At 42.7% G+C, this 21576-nt stretch overlaps 1 protein-coding gene across 4 annotated transcripts in view; it reads right to left on the bottom strand.

Annotated features, from left to right (window-relative positions):
* Positions 1-3746: 3746 nt before the first annotated feature.
* CCAR1 (cell division cycle and apoptosis regulator 1) overlaps positions 3747-21576 on the bottom strand; it is an 81246-nt gene continuing 63416 nt past the window's right edge. For all 4 annotated transcript variants that reach the window (XM_074382336.1, XM_039478052.2, XM_074382337.1 and 1 more), the window contains 7 exons: positions 19861-19972; positions 9687-9769; positions 8906-9052; positions 7328-7448; positions 7043-7228; positions 5238-5443; positions 3747-4109 (listed from right to left, as the gene is read on the bottom strand). In XM_074382336.1, coding sequence (XP_074238437.1) covers positions 4050-4109; positions 5238-5443; positions 7043-7228; positions 7328-7448; positions 8906-9052; positions 9687-9769; positions 19861-19972 — 915 coding nt within the window. In that variant the 3' untranslated portion in view covers positions 3747-4049. The remainder of the gene's footprint in view (positions 4110-5237; positions 5444-7042; positions 7229-7327; positions 7449-8905; positions 9053-9686; positions 9770-19860; positions 19973-21576) is intronic.

The raw sequence follows: 21576 nt of genomic DNA, 5'->3' as shown, positions 1-21576 counted from the left end.
GCAAGACCCTGATAGCTCCCTGCAGCCTCCACTCCACTTTTAAAAGGAGGTATCCAGCGATCCTCTCACCTCAGGCTCCAGAGTAGCACCTCAGCCACTGTGCCTGGCCCACCCATCCTATTAATAAAACATAAAACAGGGGCTGGGTGTAATGCTCACACCTGTAATTCCAGCATTTTGGGAGGCTGAGGCAGGCAAACTGCTTGAGCTCAGAAGTTCCAGAACAGCCTGGGCAACATGGGGGAACCCTGTCTCTACCAAAAATACAAAAATTAGCCAGGCATGGGACAGGTGTGGTGGCTCATGCCTGTAATTCCAGCACTTTGGGAGACCAAGGCAAGCGAAACACCTGAGCTCAGGGAGTTTCAGACCAGCCTGGGAAACATGGTGAAACCCAGTCTCTACTAAAATACGAAAAAATTAGGTAGGCATGGTGGCTCAGGCCTGTAATCCCAGCTACTCAGGAGGCTGAGGTGGGAGGATCACTTGAGCCCGGGGAGTGGTAGTTGCAGTGAACCGAGATTGTACCACTCACTGCACTCCAGCCTGAGTAACAGAGCCAGATCCTCTCTTGAGAAAATAATAATTAAATAAAACAAGAGTAAATCACTCACAAATTTAGGGCTTTTATAAAAAGAAAAAAACATAAAATAGGGCAGTAAAATGCATTAATACTGAATCATGAAAAATTCTCACCATTTCAATAAGCTTCATTTAACAAAAATAATTTGTGGGCTGGTTGCAGTGGCTCATTCCTGTAATCCCAGCACTTTGGGAGGCCAAGGTGGGTGGATCACCTGAGGTCAAGAGTTCAAGACCAGCTTGGCCAACATGGTGAAACCCTGTCTCTACTAAAAATACAAAAATAGCTGGGTCTGGTGGTGCATGCCTGTAATACCAGCTACTTGGGAGGCTGAGGCAGAACTGCTTGAACCCAGGAGGCAGAGGTTGTGGTGAGCTGAGATCGTGCTATTGCACTCCAGCTTGGGCTATGAGAGCAAAACTCCATCTCCATGACCAAAAAAAAGAAAATTTTTTTTTTTTTGAGACACAGTCTTGCTCTGTGTCCCAGGCCGGAGTGCAATGTCAAGACCTCGGCTCACTCCAACCTCCACCTCCAATGTTCAAGCCATTCTCCTGCCTTAGCCTCCTAGGAAGCTGGAACTATAGGCATGTACCACCATGGCCAGCTAACTTTTTTTCTTTTTAGTAGAGATGGAGTTTCACCATACTGGCCAGGCAGGTCTCAAACCCCTGACCTCAAGTGATCTGCCCACCTTGGCCTCCCAAAGTGCTGGGCTTACAGCTGTGAGCCACTCTGCCTGGCCAGAAAAGGAAATCTTTACTATTTGTCATATACAAATAGTATTACCTGATTTTACCAAATGCTGTAATGCCTGGTAGCCATGGATATCCATGAATAGATTCCCTAATACATTTACAATAAATTTCATCCATATTCTAAAGCAAACTCATTCATATTTAACATACTCTATGGCCAGGTGCGGTGGCTCATGCCTGTAATCCCAGCACTTTGGGAGGCCAAGGTGGGCAGATCATGAGGTCAGGACATCAAGACCATCCTGGCAAACATGGTGAAACCCCGTCTCTACTAAAAATACAAAAAAATTAACTGGGCGTGGCAGTGCACGCCTGTAGTCCCACTTACTAGAGAGGCTGAGGTAGGAGAATGGCTTGAACCTGGCAGACACTGCAGTGAGCTGAGATCGTACCACGGCACTCCAACCTGAGCGCGAGAGGGAGACTTTGTCTCAGAAAAAAAAATAATAATCAAAAGGAGAGAATGCAGAAGTTGGCCAGGCACAGTGGCTCTAACCTGTAATTCCAGCACTTTGGGAGGCTGAGGCAAGCAGATGGCTTGAGCTCAGGAGTTCAAGACTAGCCTAGGCAACATGGTGAAACATTGCTCGTCTCAATGAAAAATATAAAAATTAGCTGGGTGTGGTGGGCCATGCCTGTAGTCCCAGGTACCCGGGAGCCTGAGATGGGAGGATCACCTAGGAGGTAAAGGTTATAGTGAGCTGAGATTGCACCACTGTACTCCAGACTGGGAAATAGAGACTCCAAAAAAACAAAACAAAAAAAAGGTAGCAGAATTCTCTACTCCCTTAATAAAGACCGCTTCCTAAGTCAATGAAACTCATAGTTACACAACAGACAAAATAAAAGAAAAACTAAAGAAAACAACAACAACAAAAAACAGGCAGCAGTTAGGACTCATGTACATATTGAAAAATGTATTGAATATTACAGAAAATGTTGAGTAAAAAGTGTCAATGTGGCTTTTTAAAAAAACGTTTTTAGCATTACTTTTAGAAAAGAGTAGTTTTCTAAGATTCAGGCTTAAATTTTTTTTTTTTTTTTGAGATGGAGTCTCGCTCTGTCACGCTGGAATTCAGTGGCAGGATCTTGGCCCACTGTAACCCCCACCTCCCAGGTTCAAGCGATTCTCCTACTTCAGCCTCCTGAATAGCTGGGATTACAGGAGCCCACCACCACAGACAACTAATTTTTATAGTTTTAGTAGAGACAGGTTTTGGCATGTTGGCCAGGCTGGTCTCAAACTCCTGACCTCAGGTGATTTGCCTGCCTCCACCTCCAAAAGTGTTGAGATTACAGGTGTGAGCCATCACACCACATATATATGTGTGTGTGTGTGTGTGTGCGCGCGCCCGCGCATCTGTGTGTGTGCGTGTATGTGCATCTATGTGTGTGCGTGTGTGTGTTTGTATCTATTTTAAGACAGAGGAGTGCAATGGCATGTTCTTGGCTCACTGCAACTTCTGCCTCCCGGGTTCAAGCAATTCTCCTGCCTCAGCCACCTGAGTAGCTCGCATTACAGGCATGTGCCACCACACCCAGCTAACTTTAGTATTTTTAGTAGAGACAGGGTTTCTCCATTTTGGTCAGGCCGGTCTCAAACTCCCAACCTCAGATGCTCTGCCCGCCTAGGCCTCCCAAAGTGCTAGGAGTACAGGCGTGATCCACCATGCCTGGCCAGAAATACTATATTCTTGTATTTCCTGCATTGGCCTACTACAATGACTAAACCAAGAGTCAGAAATATAAAAGTAGGCATCCAGAACATAAAAAGGGTAGGAAAATTAGATGTTATCACAAATCTAGTTTATGATGTGACGAAGTGTTTTGGCCTGGTCAATGTCAGATGAAAGAAGTAAAAAGAAACTATTTTTTTTTTTTTTTTTTTTTTTGAGACAGAGTTTTGCTCTTGTTACCCAGGCTGGAGTGCAGTGGTGTGATCTCGGCTCACTGCAACCTCCGCCTCCTGAGTTCAGGCAATTCTCCTGCCTCAGCCTCCCGAATAGCTGGGACTACAGGTGTGTGCCACCATGCCCAGCTAATTTTTGTATTTTTAGTAGAGACGGGGTTTCACCATGTTGACCAGGATGGTCTCGATCCCTTGACCTCCTGATCCACCCGCCTCAGCCTCCCAAAGTGCTGGGATTACAGGCTTGAGCCACCGCACCCGGCCCTAAACTGAATTTTTAATGAATGCTTTTAGACACTGATCAAGAGGGGATTTTTTGGTGATTGAGTAAAAAAAAAAAAAAGTTTCAAAAAACTTGCAAAAATTAAGCATCATGCTATTTTATGATTCTGACTGCAATTTTAAAAGATGAACTAAAAAATTTAAAACTTAATAATGATAATTCTATAAATAAAATTAAAGATTTCTTGGCATTTTAATAAAATAAATTTGGTAATTAAATACTACAGTCACTTAAACTGATGAACTTTATTGGAGTTAAAACTATAACAAAGTTCATCCTAAAACACTTTGCAATGCAAAATTATTTCACTCAAGGAGTGTTTAATAATTTGAATGCTAGGAATTACAAGCAATTTTCAAAAGCAGAAACTCACATTCATAAAACTTTATACATCATTTGAACTAAAAGACATTTATACTACTAAAATCAAACATGCATCACCTTCAAACATTCTTATATCATGATTTTTATATATTACATTATTTAACACCATTCCTCATTACTACATGGATTTTATCATACACTTGCACCATTCTCCTTGGATTTTTGATCTTTGTCTTCATGCTTTACATTATCCTGTAAGACAATAGAGAAGGAAAAAATACATTTTATTAGATTTTCTTAAATGTTACTTTGGTATTAAGAGTACAGTGGTATTCAGTTTGGTATACTTTTTTCTAGTGATAAAGAATATATCAATTTTAATATCTTAAAATTAATGGTGACAAAGTGTTTCCCTTAATTCTGCCCACCAATAAATGGGGTCTCGAAAAGCAGTAAATGGGGCAGGTGTGGTGGCTCATGCCTGTAATCTCAGCAGTCTGAGAGGCCAAGATAGGTGGGCTGCTTAGCCCAGAAGTTGGAGATCAGCCTGGGCACGATGGTGAAACCCCGTCTCTACAAAAAAAATAATAAATAAAAATTAGCTGAGTGTGCTGGAGCACACTTGTAGTCCCAGCTACTCAGGAGGCCGAGGTGGGAGGATCACGTGAGTCTGGGAGGCAGAGGTTGTAGTTAGCCAAGATGGAACCACTACAATCTAGCCTGGGCAAAAAAGCAAGATCCTGTCTCAAACAACAACAACAACAACAAAAAGAGAAGTGAAGTGAATGGTTTAGTTCAAACTTATACTCTGGATTGAAAAGAAATCTAAATGAAAATTTCTTCAAGTTTATGCACTTAAATCATGTTGACATTCCAACTAAGTTTTTAGAAAAACAACATCTTTTGGGAATCACTCTTTTTTTTTTTTTTTTTTTTTTAAAGACAGGGTCTCAAACTCTGTTGCCCAGGCTAGATAGTGTAATGGTGCAATCTAGACTCACTGCAACCTCTGTTTCCCGGGTTCAAGTGATTTTCCTGCCTCAGCCTTCCAGGTAGCTAGGTTTACAGGTGCCTGCCACCACGTCTGGCTAATATTTTTGTGTTTTTAATAGAGACAGGGTTTTACCATATTGGCCAGGCTGGTCTTGAACTCCTGACCTCAGGTGATCCAACCGCTTTGGCCTACCACAGTGCTAGGATTACAGGTGTGAGCCACCGTGCCCAGCCTGGGAATCACTTTTGACTAATCTCAGGAAGGACAGAATGCCATCATTTGCTTTCAGAATAACCGCTAAGAGCTTAGTAACATTAAAATACATTAGAAACACCAGAGTTAGATTTTAAAAACTATGAAAATGTTAAAAGTACAAAATTTCTCACCTTCTTGAGAACAGTGTGGATTTCATCCATTACTGTAGATAAGTTTCTGATTGTCTTATTCAGTTGGTTTTCAAATTGTAAATTCATGTTTTCTGAAATCTTTAAGTTTTCTTGTAACTGACTAAGGTCCTTTTTAACTTCTCTGAGTTCACCAGAGAGGCTTTTGTTGGAATTCTCCAAACTTAATATGGTTTTTTCATCTTCCTCTGTTTAAAAAAATCCAAAAATTAATACTTAAAGCTCCTTAAAATTTCCAATTTAACTTTGAAGTTAAAATATTTAAGCTGTGAAAATAAAAAGCTGATAAATTCCATAAAATGGCAATATTTCTCAATTTCATTAGTCATGAAGCACACTGCAATATTGATTTCATTTATTTATTTATTTATTTTTGAGACTGAGTCTAATTCTGTTGCACAGGCTTGAGCAAAGTGGCACGATCTCGGCTCAGTGCAACCTCTGCCTCCTGTGTTCAAGTGATTCTTCTGCCTCAGCCTCCGGCATAGCTTGGACTGTAGGAACATGCCACTGCATCCAGCTAATTTTTGTGGGTTTTTTTTTTTTTTTTTGAGACAGAGTTTCGCTCTTGTTACCCAGGCTGGAGTGCAATGGCACGATCTTGGCTCACCACAACCTCCGCCTCCTGGGTTCAGGCAATTCTCTTGCCTCAGCCTCCTGAGTAGCTGGGATTACAGGCACGTGCCACCATGCCCAGCTAATTTTTGTATTTTTAGTAGAGACGGGGTTTCACCATGTTGACCAGGATGGTCTCGATCTGTTGACGTCGTGATCCACCTGCCTCGGCCTCCCAAAGTGCTGGGATTACAGGCGTGAGCCACCACGCCCGGCCTTTTTTATTTTTTTTTAAGACGGTGTTTCACCACGTTGGTCAGGCTGGTCTTGAACTCCCAACCTCAGGTGATCCGCCCGCTTTGGCCTCCAAAGTGCTTGGATTACAGGCGTGAGCCACCACGCCCGGCCATTTTTGTGTTTTTAGTAAAGACAGGGTTTCACCATATTGGTCAGGATGGTCTCAAACTTCTGACCTCGGGCAATCCACTCACCTCAACCTCTAAAAGTGATGGTATTACAGGCGTGAGCCACCGTGCCTGGCCTGTTTCATTCAAATTAATTTTTAACTTGTATTATTTCAAAACCTGTGTTCTATTTTTAGATGACTGTATAAATTAGAGAACACAGATTGGTAAAAACTGAAACTAGAAGATGATTAAAAGGATGCAACAGAATAACAATGAACCTGAGAAGAATGCACACAAAGACCTAAGATTCAGGTAAAGCTAAGCCATTTTAGAACATGAACCAGAAATAAAAAGTAAAGTTTCTGGTAGGGTGTGGTGGCTCATGCCTGTAATGCCAGCACTATAGGAGGCCAAGGCAGGCAATCACTTGAGGTCAGGACTTCCGAGACTAGCCTGGCCAACAGGGCAAAACCCCATCTCTACTAAAACTACAAAAAAAAATAACTAGGCCTGGTGGCACAAGCCTGTAATCTCAGCTACTTGGGAGGCTGAGGTGGGAGAATCACTTGGACCCTGGAGGCAGTAGGTACAGTAAGCTGAGATGCTCCACTGCACTCCAGCCTGGGCGACAGAGTGAGACCCTGTCTCAAAATACATAAAAAATTAAAAAAATTTAAAAAGCAAAGTTCCTTACAACCTTGATGAAAATATGTGGTATACACATGCAAATGTGTATATAAGCATATACGTGTATGTACGTACATAAATATGTACATATCCCAGAAGGGTGCTTAAAGTATGAAGATATCCAATGCTGACCCTTACCTGTTTTTTCTTCCAGTAACTGCAGCTTCTGTTCTACTTCAGCTCTTACTTTTTCGCTCTTTTCCAATTTTTGCAAGAGGCTTCCTACATCTACCATTGCACCATTGTACACGATGAGGCCAACATTTTGTTCCACATCCTTTGATTCCTGCTTTACTGTTGGTGTTGGAAGTAATAATCTGTTTCCTATAATATAAAATATACCACATTTTAGTAAGTTATTTTTCTTCTTTAATTACTAGTATATTTATTAAAAAGTAAAATCTTAAAATAATATGCTCAGACCTAGCATATCTTCCTGCAATGACTCAGACTCTTCATGGTTTTCATCATCTTTTGAGGTGTCTGTTAATTTCCGGTAAAAGCAAGATTCACGGAGCACTACTTTATTAAGAAGCTTCTTTACCTGTAATGCAAGCAAGTAAACAAAATAGAGATAAAAATCTATTTTCTGATTCTCTTAGAACAGCTATGTTGTAATTTTCGTCTTTTTTTTTTTTTTTTTAAGACGGAGTCTTGCTCTATTGCCCAGGCTGGAGTGAAGTGGTGTGATCTCAGCTCATTACAACCTCCACCTCCTGGATTCAAGTGATTCTCCCGCCTCAGCCGCCAGAGTAGCTGGGATTACAGACACCCACCATCATGCCCAGCTAATTTTTGTATTTTTTGTAGAGACAGGGGTTTCACCATGTTGGACAGGCTAGTCTTGAACTCCTGACCTCAGGTGATCCACCTGTCTTGGCCTCCCAAAGTGTTGGGATTACAGGTGTGAGCCACCATGCCCGGCTGTAATTTTCACTTATAATGGATATCCATGGAACTGAGTAAGATCCAAGTTACTTTTGAAAAACTGTTAAAAAGTATAACATTGATAAAAATATATGCACAGGAATGTTTATTACAGCATAGTTGGTAAATCCAAGAAATGAAAACCACCAGCAACAGAGACTAGGTAGGTCAATTACGGTACATGTATATAATGGGTACTATGTAGCTATAAAAAAAGCTATAAAAAGAATGAGGCAGGTCTCTATTTTCATGGTACAATGTTTATGGCAGGCGTCCCCAAACTACAGCCCATGGGCTGCATGCGGCCCCCTGAGGCCATTTATCCAGCCCCCCGCCGCACTTCAGGAAGGAGCACCTCTTTCATTGGTGGTCAGTGAGAGGAGCACAGTATGTGGCAGCCCTCCAACGGTCTGAGGGACAGTGAACTGGGCCCCTGTGTAAAAAGTTTGGGGATGCCTGGTTTATAGTATACTGTGTATTGTTAAAAAAAAAAAAAACAAACAAAAAAACAACCAATCAAAATGATTCCATGTTTTGTTTATAAAAATGGAACTGAACTGCTTATGAAAAGATCTAGAATTTTATGTATTTTTAGTCCTAAGGAATAGATGGAGAGGGAGAGGGGAAGTGTTTTAAAATTGGTTTGTGTTATATTGCTTTATTATTATTATTTTTGAGACAGAGTCTCATACAGTCACCCAGGCTGGAGTGCAGTGGTGTGATCTCAGCTCACTGCAACATCTGCCTCCTGGGTTCAAGTGATTCTTCTGTCTCAGCTTCCCAAGTAGCTGATATTACAGGTATATGCCACCACACTCGGCTAATTTTTGTATTTTTAGTAGAGATGGAATTTCACCATGTTGGCCAAACTGGAACTCCTGGCCTCAACTGATCTGCCCTCCTTGGCCTCTCAAACTGCTGGGATTATAGGTGAGAGCCACCACGCCTGGCTATTACATTGCTTTAATATATCAAAAAGTCAGTAGAGGTTCTATTAACTTTTCATTGGAAAAAGTAACTTTTTGAAAAGTTACTAAAAATGTTTTCATTTTAAATATTTACAAGACAGATTACCTGAGCCCGAGAAAGATGTAGTCCAAGAGTATAAAGTATTTCTTCCAAATCCTTTTCAAGAAGGTAACCACAATGACTTTGATCAAAATAAACAAAAGCCATTAACAGATCTCTGTTAATTGTGATCATTTGAGTCTTTTCTTTTTCCTAGGAAAATGCAGAAGTAGCAGACATATATTCAATTTTTTCTTTTTTTGAGATGGAGTTTCACTCTTGTTGTCCAGGCTAGAGTGCAATGGCATGATCATGGCTCACTGCTACCTCCCTCTCCCAGGTTCAAATGATTCACATCCTGCCTCAGCCTCCAGAGTAACTGGGATTACAGGCATGAGCCACCATACCTGGCTAGTTTTATATTTTTAGTAGAGACAGGGTTTCACCATGTTAGTTGGACTGGTCCCAAACTGCTGACCTCAGGTGATCTGCCTGCCTCTGCCTCCCAAAGTGCTGGAATTACAGGTGTGAGCCACCATGCCCAGCACAGTATTCAAATGTTTTACCCCGTGAAAAGTGAGAAACGGAGACTATGCATATAATAGCAATAATCTAATAAGATATTTGCCTCATCCTAAATAAAATGAGTTAGTTTGGTATATGAATACGAGAGAAAGGAATCAGACATACTATTTATCTGACACAGCCACAAACACAAAAAACAACTGGCAAAAATTTTACTTAGTGGTAATATAGATGTATAGGACTAATAAACTTCACAACTGTGTTATGTTTAGATAATGTAAGACATCTCCATATTATAAAGAATACAGTATTCAATAAATACCTTATCTTTAGAAGGCCTCTCCTTGCAGTATCTGTTGATATCTCTTTTGTCATCTCGTTTGGTCATTTCTTCCTCATCCCTATCTGTAAAAAATACATGTAACAGTGGCAATAAAGTCATTAATACACATATTTTCAAGTTGGGCACAGTGGCCCATGACTGTTATCTCAGCTACTCAGGAGGCCAAAGCAGGAGGATAACTTAGGCCCAGGAGTTGGAGACTGTAGTGAATTGCACCACTGCACTCCAGCCTGGGTGACAGATCAAGACCCTGTCTTTTAAACAACAAAAAAAAATATGAAGAAAAACCTTATGCTAAAACAGACATGAACCTTGATAACAAGCTCAGTACAAGAAGTCAGTCACAAATAAATCACTTATTATGTGATTCCATTTATATGAAATGTCCAGAATATCTACAAAAACAAAAAGCAGGCTAATGGTTGCCTAGGACTGAAGAAGTTCAGGAGAGATGGGAAGTGACTTCTAATGAATCTCTTTTGGGTTCTGGGTTTCTTTTCTTTCTTTTTTTTTTTTGAGACGGAGTTTCGCTCGTTACCCAGGCTAGAGTGAAATGGCGCGATCTTGGCTCACCGCAACCTCTGCCTCCTGGGCCCAGGCAATTCTCCTGCCTCAGCCTCCTGAGTAGCTGGGATTATAGGCACATGCCACCATGCCCAGCTAATTTTTTGTATTTTTAGTAGAGACGGGGTTTCACCATGTTGACCAGGATGGTCTTGATCGCTTGACCTCATGATCCACCCGCCTCAGCCTCCCAAAGTGCTGGGATTACAGGCTTGAGCCACCGCGCCCGGCCTCGGTTCTGGGTTTCTTTTTAGGGTAATAAAAATGTCCTAAAGTTAATTGTGGTGGTGGCTGTACAACTCTGAATATATTAAAAAACTACTGACTCGTATATAGGCACTACTTGGGAGTTATTAAAGGCTCTGGTTCCAGACCACCCCAATAAAGCAAGTATTGCAATAAAGCTAGTCAACAAACACATTTTTTGGTTTTCCAGTACACATAAAAGTTATGTTTACAGCCAGGCATGGTAGTTCATGCCTGTAATCCCAGCACTTTGAGAGGCCGAGGCAGGTAAAACATTTCGGCTCGGAAGTTTGAAACCAGCCAGTGCAACATGGCAAAACTCCATCTCTACAAAAAAATACAAAAATTAGCCAGGCATGGTAGCACACACCTATAGTCTCAGTTGCTTGGAGGGCTGAGATGGGAGAATCACTTAAGCCTGGGATATTGAGGCTTCAGTGATCCATGTTCACGTTACTGTACTCTGGCCTGTCTCAAAAAAAAAGTTATGTTCATACTATAGTCTATTAAGTGTGCAATAATAGCATTACGCCTAAAAAGAGTATACACATTAAAAGATACTTTATTGCTAAAAGCACTAACAATCACCCCAGCCTTTGGAAAGTGGTAAGCTTTTTGCTAGTAAAGGGTCTTGCCTTAGCCTGAGCAACGTAATGAGACCCCCATCTCTACAAAAATAATGTAAAATTAGTTAATGGCTGGGCACGGTGGAGCACACCTATAATCCCAGCACTTTGGGAGGCTGAGGGGGGTAGATTACTTGAGGTAATGAGTTCAAGACTAGCCTGGCCCACATGGTGAAACCCAGTATCTAGAAATACAAAAATTAGCTGTGTGTGGTGGCCTAAGCCTGTCGTCCCAGCTACTTGGGAGGCTGAGGCTGGAGAACTACTTGAATCCAGAAGGCAGAGGTTGCAGTGAGCCATGATTGTGCCACTGTACTCCAGCCTGGGTGACAGAGCAAGACTGCTTATTTAACTAAGTTTACGTCACATTCTAAATCTAATACTCTGAATTATTTCAACAACGTTTACTTCTTCACAGAAGTGGAATGTATCTCAAAAAAACACTTTCACGGCTGGGTGCGGTGGTTCATGCTTGTAATCTCAGCACTTTGGGAGGCCAAGGTGGGCAGATCACCTGAGGTCAGGAGTTCAAGACCAGCCTGGCCAACATGGTAAAACCCTGTCTCTACTAAAAATACAAAAAATTAGCTGGGCGTGATGGCAGTCACCTGTAATCCCAGCTACTTGGGAGGCTGAGGCAGGAGAACCACTTGAACCCAGGAGCTGGAGGTTGCAGTGAGCCGAGATCACGCCATTGCACTGCAGCCTGGGTGACAAGAGCAAAACTGTATGGAAATAAAACAAAACAAAACAAAACACTTTCTCTGCTCATCCATAAGAAGCAAACAATCATCTGCTCAGTTTTTGTTTTTGTTTTTTTTTGAGATGGAGTTTTGCTCTTGTTACCCAGGCTGGAGTGCAATGGCGCGATCTTGGCTCACCGCACCTCCGCCTCCTGGGTTCAGGCAATTCTCCTGCCTCAGCCTCCTGAGTAGCTGGGATTACAGGCACGCGCCACCATGCCCAGCTAATTTTTTGTATTTTTAGTAGAGACGGGGTTTCACCATGTTGACCAGGATGGTCTCGATCTCTTGACCTCGTGATCCACCCACCTCAGCCTCCCAAAGTGCTGGGATTACAGGCTTGAGCCACCGCGCCCGGCGCTATCTGTTTAGTTTTATCCTGATATTGCAGCAGGTCCATCCTATCTTCAGGCTGCATTTGTTTTTGTTTTTGTTTTTTTGAGATGGAGTTTCGCTCTTGTTACCCACGCTGGAGTGCAATGGCGCGATCTCGGCTCACTGCAACCTCCGCCTCCTGGGTTCAGGCAATTCTCCTGCCTCAGCCTCCTGAGTAGCTGGGATTACACACATGCGCCACTACACCTGGCTAATATTTTCTATTTTTAGTAGAGATGGGGTTTCTCCATGTTGGTCAGGCTGGTCTTGAACTCCTGACCTCAGGTGATCAGTCTGCCTCGGCCTCCCCAAATGTTGGGATTACAGGCGTGAGCTACCGCACCCGGCTTCAGGCTGCATTTCCAATTTTAGTTCTTTTGCTCTTTCTACGACAGCTGCAGTTACTCCCTCTACTGAATTCTTGAACCCTTCAAAGTCATCCATGAGAACTGAAATAGACTTTTTTTTTTTGAGACAGTCTCGCTCTGTCTCCAGGCTGAAGTGCAGTGGCATGATCTTGGCTCACTGTAATCTCTGCCTCCCGGGTTCAGGCAATTCAGCTGCCTCAGCCTCTCGAGTACCTGGGACTACAGGCGTGTACCACCACATCCAGCTAATTTTTGCATTTTTAGTAGAGACAGGGTTTCACCATCTTGGCCAGGCTGGTTTGAACTCCTGGCCTTAAGTGATCCGCCCGCCTGGGCCTCCCAAAGTGCTGGGATTACAGGTATGAGCCACTGCACAAGGCCAACAATTGAAATCAGTATCATCCAAACTACTGTTTTTTTTTTTTTTTCCTGATATGGATTTTTGCTCTTGTTGCCCAGGCTGGAGTGCAATGGCGTGATCTTGGCTCACTACAACCTCCACCTCCCAGGCTTAAGCGATTCTCCTACCTCAGCCTTTCAAATAGCTGGGATTACAGGAGCCCACTAGTATGCCTGGCTAATTTTTATGTTTTTTAGCAGAGACAGGGTTTCACCATGTTGGTCAGGCTAGTCTCAAATTCCTGACTTCAGGTGATCTATCATATGCCTCAACCTCCCAAAGTGCTGGGATTACGGGCGTTAGCAACCACACCCAGCACAAACTTCTGTTTTTTTCTTTGTTTTTTGCAGGGAGGGAGTCTGGCAGTCACCAGACTGGAGTGCAGTGGCACAATCTGGGCTCACTGCAACCTCTGCTTCCTGGGTTCAAGCAATTCCCCCGCCTCAGCCTCCCAAGTAGGTGGGACTACAGGTGTGTGCCACCACAACCAGCTAATTTTTGTATTTTTAATAGACATGCGGTTTCACCATGTTGGCCAGGATTTTCTCTACCTCTTGACCTCATGATTCACTTGCCTCGGCCTCCCAAAGTGCTGGCATTACAGGCATGAGCCACCACACCCCACACCAACTACGGTTAATGTTGATATTTTTACCTTCTTGTATGAATCACAAATGTTTTTAATGGCATCTGGAATGGTCAATCCTTTCCAGAAGGTTTTCAACTTACTTTCCCCAAACCCATCAGAGGAAATAATATATACTATAGTAGCAAGAGCCTTAGGAAATGTATTTCGTGGTTGGGTGTGGTGGCTCACAATCCTAACACTTTGGGAGGCTGAAGCAGGAGGATCACTTGTGCCCAGGAGTTTACCACCAACCTGGGCAACATAGTAAGACACTGTCTCTAAAAATCAAAATAACTAAATTTAAAAAGGAAATGTATTTCATAAAAAGTAGGACTTGAAAGCTGAGGCCAGGCACAGTGGCTCATACCTGTAATCCCAGTGCTTTGGGAGTCCAACGTGCCGGATTACTTGAGGTCAGGAGTTCGAGACCAGCCTGGCCAACATGGTAAAACCCTGCTTCTATTAAAAATACAAAAATTAGCTGGGCATGGTGATGCATGCCTGTAATCCCAGCTACTTGGATGAGGTGGGAGGATCACTTGAGGCCAGGAGGTCAAAGGCTAGACTGGACTGAGCCATGATCATGCCACTGCATTCCAGTCTGCATGACAGAGTGAGTCCATCTTAAAAAAAAACTGGTGAGTTGAAATTACTTTTTGATCCAAGGACTACGGAATAGATGTTGCAGCCATGAAACATTAATCTCCTTTTACATCTCCATGAGAGCTCTGAGTGACTAGGTATGGTGTCAGTTAGAAGTAGTATTTTCCTGCCGGGCGCGGTGGCTCAAGCCTGTAATCCCAGCACTTTGGGAGGCCGAGGCGGGTGGATCACGAGGTCGAGAGATCGAGACCATCCTGGTCAACATGGTGAAACCCCGTCTCTACTGAAAATACAAAAAATTAGCTGGGCGTGGTGGCGCGTGCCTGTAATCCCAGCTACTCAGGAAGCTGAGGCAGGAGAATTGCCTGAACCCAGGAGGCGGAGGTTGCGGTGAGCCGAGATCGCGCCATTGCACTCCAGCCTGGGTAACAAAAGCGAAACTCTGTCTCAAAAAAAAAAAAAGAAGTAGTATTTTCCTAAGAATCTCTTCTTCTGAGCAGTAGATCTCAACAGTGGGCCTAAAATATTTAGTAAAAACTTAGGTTACATGGTAAGAGTCAAAAAAAAAAAAAAAAAAAAAAAATCAGCCAAGCATTTGCTATAAGCAGTTGTGCTGTCATCCAGACTTTGTTGTTCAATTTCTAGAGCACAAGTACAATAGGTTTAGCATAATTCTTAAGGGGCTTAGGATTTTTGGAATGGTAAATAAATACTGGCTTCAGCTTAAAGTCACAAGCTGCATTAGCCCTATCAAGAGAGCCAACTTGGTCTTTGAAGCTGGGCAGTGACTGCTCCTCTCTAGCTATGAAAGTCTTAGATGGCATCTTCACCCAATGGAAGATGGCTGTTTTGTCTCCACTGAAAATCTGTTTAGCATAGCCATTTTCATCAAGTACCTTAGCTTCAACATAGCACTTGCTGTTTCAACGTGTGTTTTTTTAACTGTCCCCACCCAGAGTCAGGGTTTTGCTCTGTCAACCAGGCTTGAATGCAGTGGCATAATCATAGTCACTGCAGCCTTAAATGCCTGGGCTCGAGCAATCTTCCCACCTCAGCATCTACCTTGTACTTTTTTTTTTTTTTTTTTTTGAGACAGAGTTTCGCTTTTGTTACCCAGGCTGGAGTGCAAAGGCGCGATCTCGGCTCATCGCAACTTCCGCCTCCTGGGTTCAGGCAATTCTCCTGTCTCAGCCTCCTGAGTAGCTGGGATTACAGGCACGCACAACCATGCCCAGCTAATTTTTTGTATTTTTAGTAGAGACGGGGTTTCACCTTGTTGACCAGGATGGTCTCGATCTCTTGACCTCGTGATCCACCCGCCTCGGCCTCCCAAAGTGCTAGGATTACAGGCTTGAGCCACTGCGCCCAGCAATTACCTTGTACTTTTACCTTATGGAGATGGTTGCTTTCCTTAAACCTCATTAACTCACCACTGATAGCCTCAAACATTTCTCCACAGCTTCTTCACCTCTCTTAGCCTTCACAGTATTCAAGAGTCAGGGCATTGTTCAGAATTAGGCTTTGCCTTAAGGGAATGTGGTGGCCGGTGTGACCTATTCTGACCCCTACAACTTTCTCCTTATAGCAGTAAAGCTGTTTTATTATCTTACCATCTGCATGTTCGCTGGAGTTGTACTTAATTTCCTTCAAGAGCTTTTCCTTTGCATCCACAACATAACTAACTGATTTGAAAACCTAGCTTTTGGCCTATCTCAATTTTCAACATGCCTTCTTCATTCACCTTAACTATTTTGAAGTTCACTTGAACACTCAAAGGCCACTGTAGGTTTCTTTGTTATTACCATTATTATTTTTGAGACAGAGTCTTGCCCTGTTGCCCCGGCTGGAGTACAGTGGCACAATCATGACTCACTGCAGCCTCAACCTCGTGGGCTCAACAGATCCTCTAGTACCTCAGCCTCTAAAAGTAGCTGGGACCACAGTGCATGCTACTACACCCGGTAGCTAATTTTCTTTTTTTGTAGAGACGAGGTATCACTATGTTGCTGATGCTGGTCTAAGTCCTGGCATAAAGTGATCCTACCTCTTTAGCTTCCCAAAGTGCTGGTATTACAGGCATGAGCCACTGAGCCCAGTCCAATGCTGCACAGGTTGGAGTACAGTGGCATGATCTCAGCTCATCGCAACCTCCGCGTCTTTGGTTGAAGCGATTCTCATGCCCTCAGCCTCCTGAGTAGCTGGGCTTACAAGCGTGCACCACCACAACCAGTTATTTTTTTCTATTTTTAGTAGAGCTGGGTTTTCATCATGTTGGCCAAGTTGGTCTCAAACTCCTGACCTCAAGTGATCCGCCCACCTTGGCCTCCCAAAGTGCTGGGATTCCAGGCCTGAGCCACCATGCCTGGCATAATTGGCCTAACTTCAGTATTCTGTCTCAGGGAATAGGGAAGCCCAGTAAGAGAGACAGAGATAGGGAAATGGCAGGAGAATCACTTGAACCTGGGAGGTAAAGGTTGCAGTCCAGCCTGGCCACAGAGTGAGACTCTGTCTCAAAAAAATAAAATAAAAATAAAATAAAATAAGGCTGACAGCTGAAACACTGACAAAATAATGGGAATATTATTTAATGATTTAACTAAAGCAGCAATAAAATAATACTGGGCATACAGAGGCGAGAAAATGGGGCTATAAAAAGGGCAAAGTCTTCATTAAGCAAAGCAAGTTATGAAAATAAATACTGCTATATGAATATTATGTCATTGCTACTGAGTTATATATTAAGGCAAATAAGATGATCTATTACACAGTATTAATAGATGGTGTTATAACCTTATTTGCTTAGGTGTGATTATGGAATTATGATTATTTCAGGGCATGTTTTTTCTTAGGCAAATTGAAGAATTCATATGTTAAACTTGGTTATAAAAACATGAACAGAAGACATAAGAAGACTATATTTGTCTTTTTTTTTTTTTTTGCAGACAGTTTCGCTCTTGTTACCCAGGCTGGAGTGCAATGGCGCGATCTCGGCTCAATGCAACCTCCGCCTCCTGGGTTCAAGCAATTCTCTTGCCTCAGCCTCCTGAGTAGCTGGGATTTCAGGCACGTGCCGTCATGCCCAGCTAATTTTTTGTATTTTTAGTAGAGACGGGGTTTCACCATGTTGACCAGGATGGTCTTGATCTCTCGACCTCGTGATCCACCCGCCTCGGCCTCCCAAAGTGCTGGGATTACAGGCTTGAGCCACCACGCCCAGCCATTTGTCTTATTTTTGAATCACTTTTTGAATCAAAGTTGAGGCAGACATGGGTGTTCACTGCATTATCCTTTCAACTCTTTGATGTTTGAATATTTTCATCAAACAATATTAAAAATGGTATGATAGAAGAAAATGTAGAGGCAAACAAAAAATACCATAAGTAAAAGTAACTGTCAGAGATATAAACTGTAAAACAACAAAAAACAAACTCATAATTTTCTACATCAGGAAAAGGTAAATTTTTAAAAAGCCACAAATCTACCTGGAAAGAACAGATAAGATATTCAGAGGCACTTTATAGGTACTTCACTGCTGATGTCTATGGTCAGAACATCTACTGTACAGTATTTTAAATGTCACTGCATGGTACCAAAGTCTATTTCATAAAACTCAGGTGAAAGGTATATGGGTAAATTATTACTATTAAGTCTTTAAACTCTATATATACTCTTTTGCATTATCATAGTGTTTGTTAAACAAAACGCCCAAATTAATTTTCTTTTTTTTATTTTTTTGAGACGGAGTTTCCCTCTGTTGCCCAGGTTGGAGTGCAATGGCCTTATCTTGGGTGGCTCGACCTCTGCCTCCTGAGTTCAAGCCATTCTCCTGCCTCAGCCTCCCCAATCGCTGGGATTACAGGCACATGCCACCACGCCCAGATGCTATTTTGTATTTTTAGTAGAGATGGGGTTTCACCGCATTGGCCAGGCTGGTCTCAAACTCCTGACTTCAAATGATCTGCCACCCTTGACCTTCCAAAGTGTTGAGATTACAGGCATGAGACACACCCCCCCGCAAATTAATTTTCTAAAGAATACATTCAGGCCAAGCATGTAGCTCAAGAGTATAATCCCTGCACTTTGGGAGGCTGAGGTGGGCAGATTTCTTAAACTCAGTAGTTCAAGATCAGCCTGGGCAACAAAGTAAGACCCTGTGTCTAGAAAAAAATTTATAAATTAGGCCAGGGCAGTAGATCATGCCTGTGATCCCAGCACTTTGGGAAGCCAAAGCGGGCAGATCACAAGGTCAGAAGTTCGAGACCAGCCTGACCAACATGGTAAAACCCTGTCTCTACTAAAAATACAAAAATGAGCCAGGTGTGGTGGCATGTGACTGTATTCTTAGCTACTTGGGAGGCTGAGGCAGGAGAATTGCTTAATTGCTTGAACCTTGGAGGTAGAGGTTGCAGTGAGCTGAGATCGCACTATTCCACTCTAGCCTGGGTGACAGAGAGACACTTTGTCTCAAAAAAAAAAAAAAAAATTTAAAAATTAGGCCAGCACAGTGGCTCAGGCCTGTAATCCCAGCACTTTGGGAGGCTGAATCAGGAGGATCACCTGAGGTTGGGAGCTCAAGACCAGTCTGACCAACAAGGAGAAACCTCATCTCTACTAAAAATACAAAATTAGCCGGGTGTGGTGGTGCATGTTTATAATCCCAGGTACTCGGGAGGCTGAGGCAGGAGAATCACTTGAGCCCAGGAGGCAGAGGTTACAATGAGCTAAGATCACGCCACTGAACTGCACTCCAGGCCTGGGCGACAGAGTGAGACTCTGTCTCAAAAAAAAAAAAAAAAAGAAAGAAAGAAAAGAAAAGAAAAGAAAAATTAGCTGGGAATGGTGGCAAGCACCTGTAGTCCCAGCTACTCAGGAGGCTGAAGTGGGAGGATCACACTGAGCCTGGAAGGTTGAGGTTGCAGACAGCAGTGAGCATGCCACAGTACTGTCACCTGGGTAATAGAGCAAGAACCCTGTTTCAATGAAAAAATAAGAATATATTATATGAAACATCAGGGACTATTATACCTTTTTGTTTTTTTGAGACAGTGTCTCAATCTGTCGCCCAGACTGGAGTGTAATAGCATGATCTCTGCTCACCGCAACCTCTACCTCCCATGCTCAAGTAATTCTCCTGCCTCAGCCTCCTAAGGAGCTAGGATTACAGGCACATGCCATTACTGCCTGGCTAATTTTTGTATTTTTGATAGAGACAGGGTTTCACCATGTTGGCCAGGCTGGTCTTGAACTCCTGACCTCAAATGATCCACCTGACTCAGCCTCCCCAAAGTGCTAGGATTAGAGGTGTGAGCCACTGTGCCTGGCCTATTATACCTTTTATGGCACAGCTTAATCACCATGTTGAGGGAAATTTGCTGTCAAGTTGAGTATTAGTTACATATGGGACATAGGATAATAAGTAATAAATACGTTTTAAAACAATCTTCTCACCTAAAAATTAGAAAAACTTTCACACTAAAGAGTATACTACTGTTTCTATTCTAAAGAAAAAATGTTATAAATATAGATTTCAATGATGCAATATCACCAAACAAAAAAATGTATTTTAACCCTTAGAAATAATAAGTAAATTTCAATCATACCATCTTCTTCATCCTCAGCTTCTTCTGCTTCCATGGGATCATATTCATCTTGATTATTATCTTCTTCAGTTTCATCATCATCCTTAGAATCATCTTTTCTTTTATCTTCTTTCTGTAATTTAAAATGCCTTTATTATTTATTTACTTATTTTCTGAAGATGCGGTTTTGCCATGTTGCCCAGGCAGGTCTCCATCCCCTGGGCTCAAGCGATCCACTGGCCTGAGCCTCTTGAAGAGCTATAATTACAGTCGTGAGCCACTGCACTCAGCCTAAAATGCCTTTATTTTAACATTATTATTGTTTGAGATGAAGTCTCACTCTATCGCCCAGGCTAGAGTGTAGTGGCACGATCTCCGCTCACTGCAACTCTGCCTCCCAAGTTCAAGTGGTCCATCAACCTCAGCTTCTCATCAAGCGCTGGGATTACAGGTGTGAGCCACTGTGCCCAGCTTAAAATGCTTTTAAATTAAGCAAGAAATCTCACTAAACATAAAATTACTAAAACCGAAAAACAGAAAATCCATTGAAGTTGCTTAAGTTTAACATCGTAAATTACTAAATTTTTTTGGTGTTTTTCTGAGACACAGTCTTACTCTGTTGCTCAGGCTGGAGTGCAGTGGCATGATCTGGGCTTATTGCAGTCTCCATCACCTGGGTTCAGGCAATCCTCATACCTCAGCCTCCCAAGTAGCCAGGACCACAGGCACATGCCACCATGTCCAACTAATTCCTTTATTTTTTGTAGAGACGGGGTTTCACCATGTTGTCCAGGATGGTGTCAAACTACTGGAGTTTTGGTTCAATCTGGTTATCTCAGCCTCCCAGTGTGCTCGGAATACAGAAGCAAGCCACTGTGCCCATGCTATAAATATATAATAATAATTAGGCTGGGAAAAAAAATTTTTTTAATAACGTTGTTAGCCGGGTACAGTGGCTCCAAGCATGTAATTCCAGCACTTTGGGAGGCCAAGGCAGTCAGATCACAAGGTCAGGAATTTGAGACCAGCCTGACTACCATGGTGAAACCCTGTCTCTACTAAAAACACAAAAATTAGACAGACATGTTGGTGGGCGCCTATAATCCCAGCTATCTGGGAGGCTGAGGCAGGAGAATTGCTTGAACCCGGGAGGCAGAGGTTGCAGTGAACTGAGATCGCAACACTGCACCCCAGCCTGGGCAACAGAGACTCCATCTCAAAAAAAAAAAAAATATGTAGATGCTCATACTGGCTTTATCTGAAGACCTGAATTTCTCCTTTTTTTTTTTTTTTTTTTTTTTTGGAGACACAGTCTATGTTACCCAGGCTGGAGTGTTTTGGCACTACCTTGGCTCACTGCAATCTCTTGGGAGGCTGAGGCAGGAGAATCACCTCCCAGGTTCAAGCGATTTTCCTGCCTCAGCCTCCTGAGTAGCTGGGACTACAAGCATGTGCCACCACACCCTGCTAATTTTTTGTATTTTTAGTAGAGATGGGGTTTCGCTGTGATAGCCGTGACGGTCTCGAAGACCTGAATTTCTAATATAGTAAAATCTTTCAGTTTGGCTTTTACATCTAATATTCTGATGGAAATCAACATCAATTTTCTTTTTTCTTTTTTGAGACGGAGTTTCACTCTTGTTACCCAGGCTGGAGTGCAATGGCGCGATCTTGGCTCACTGCAACCTCTGCCTCCTGGGTTCAAGCAATTCTCCTGCCTCAGCCTCCTGAGTAGCT

Source organism: Saimiri boliviensis, chromosome 12, assembly GCF_048565385.1.
Source record: "Saimiri boliviensis isolate mSaiBol1 chromosome 12, mSaiBol1.pri, whole genome shotgun sequence".
In the NCBI taxonomy this organism is placed as follows: domain Eukaryota; kingdom Metazoa; phylum Chordata; class Mammalia; order Primates; family Cebidae; genus Saimiri; species Saimiri boliviensis.
This window is presented reverse-complemented; position numbering and strand designations above follow the sequence as displayed.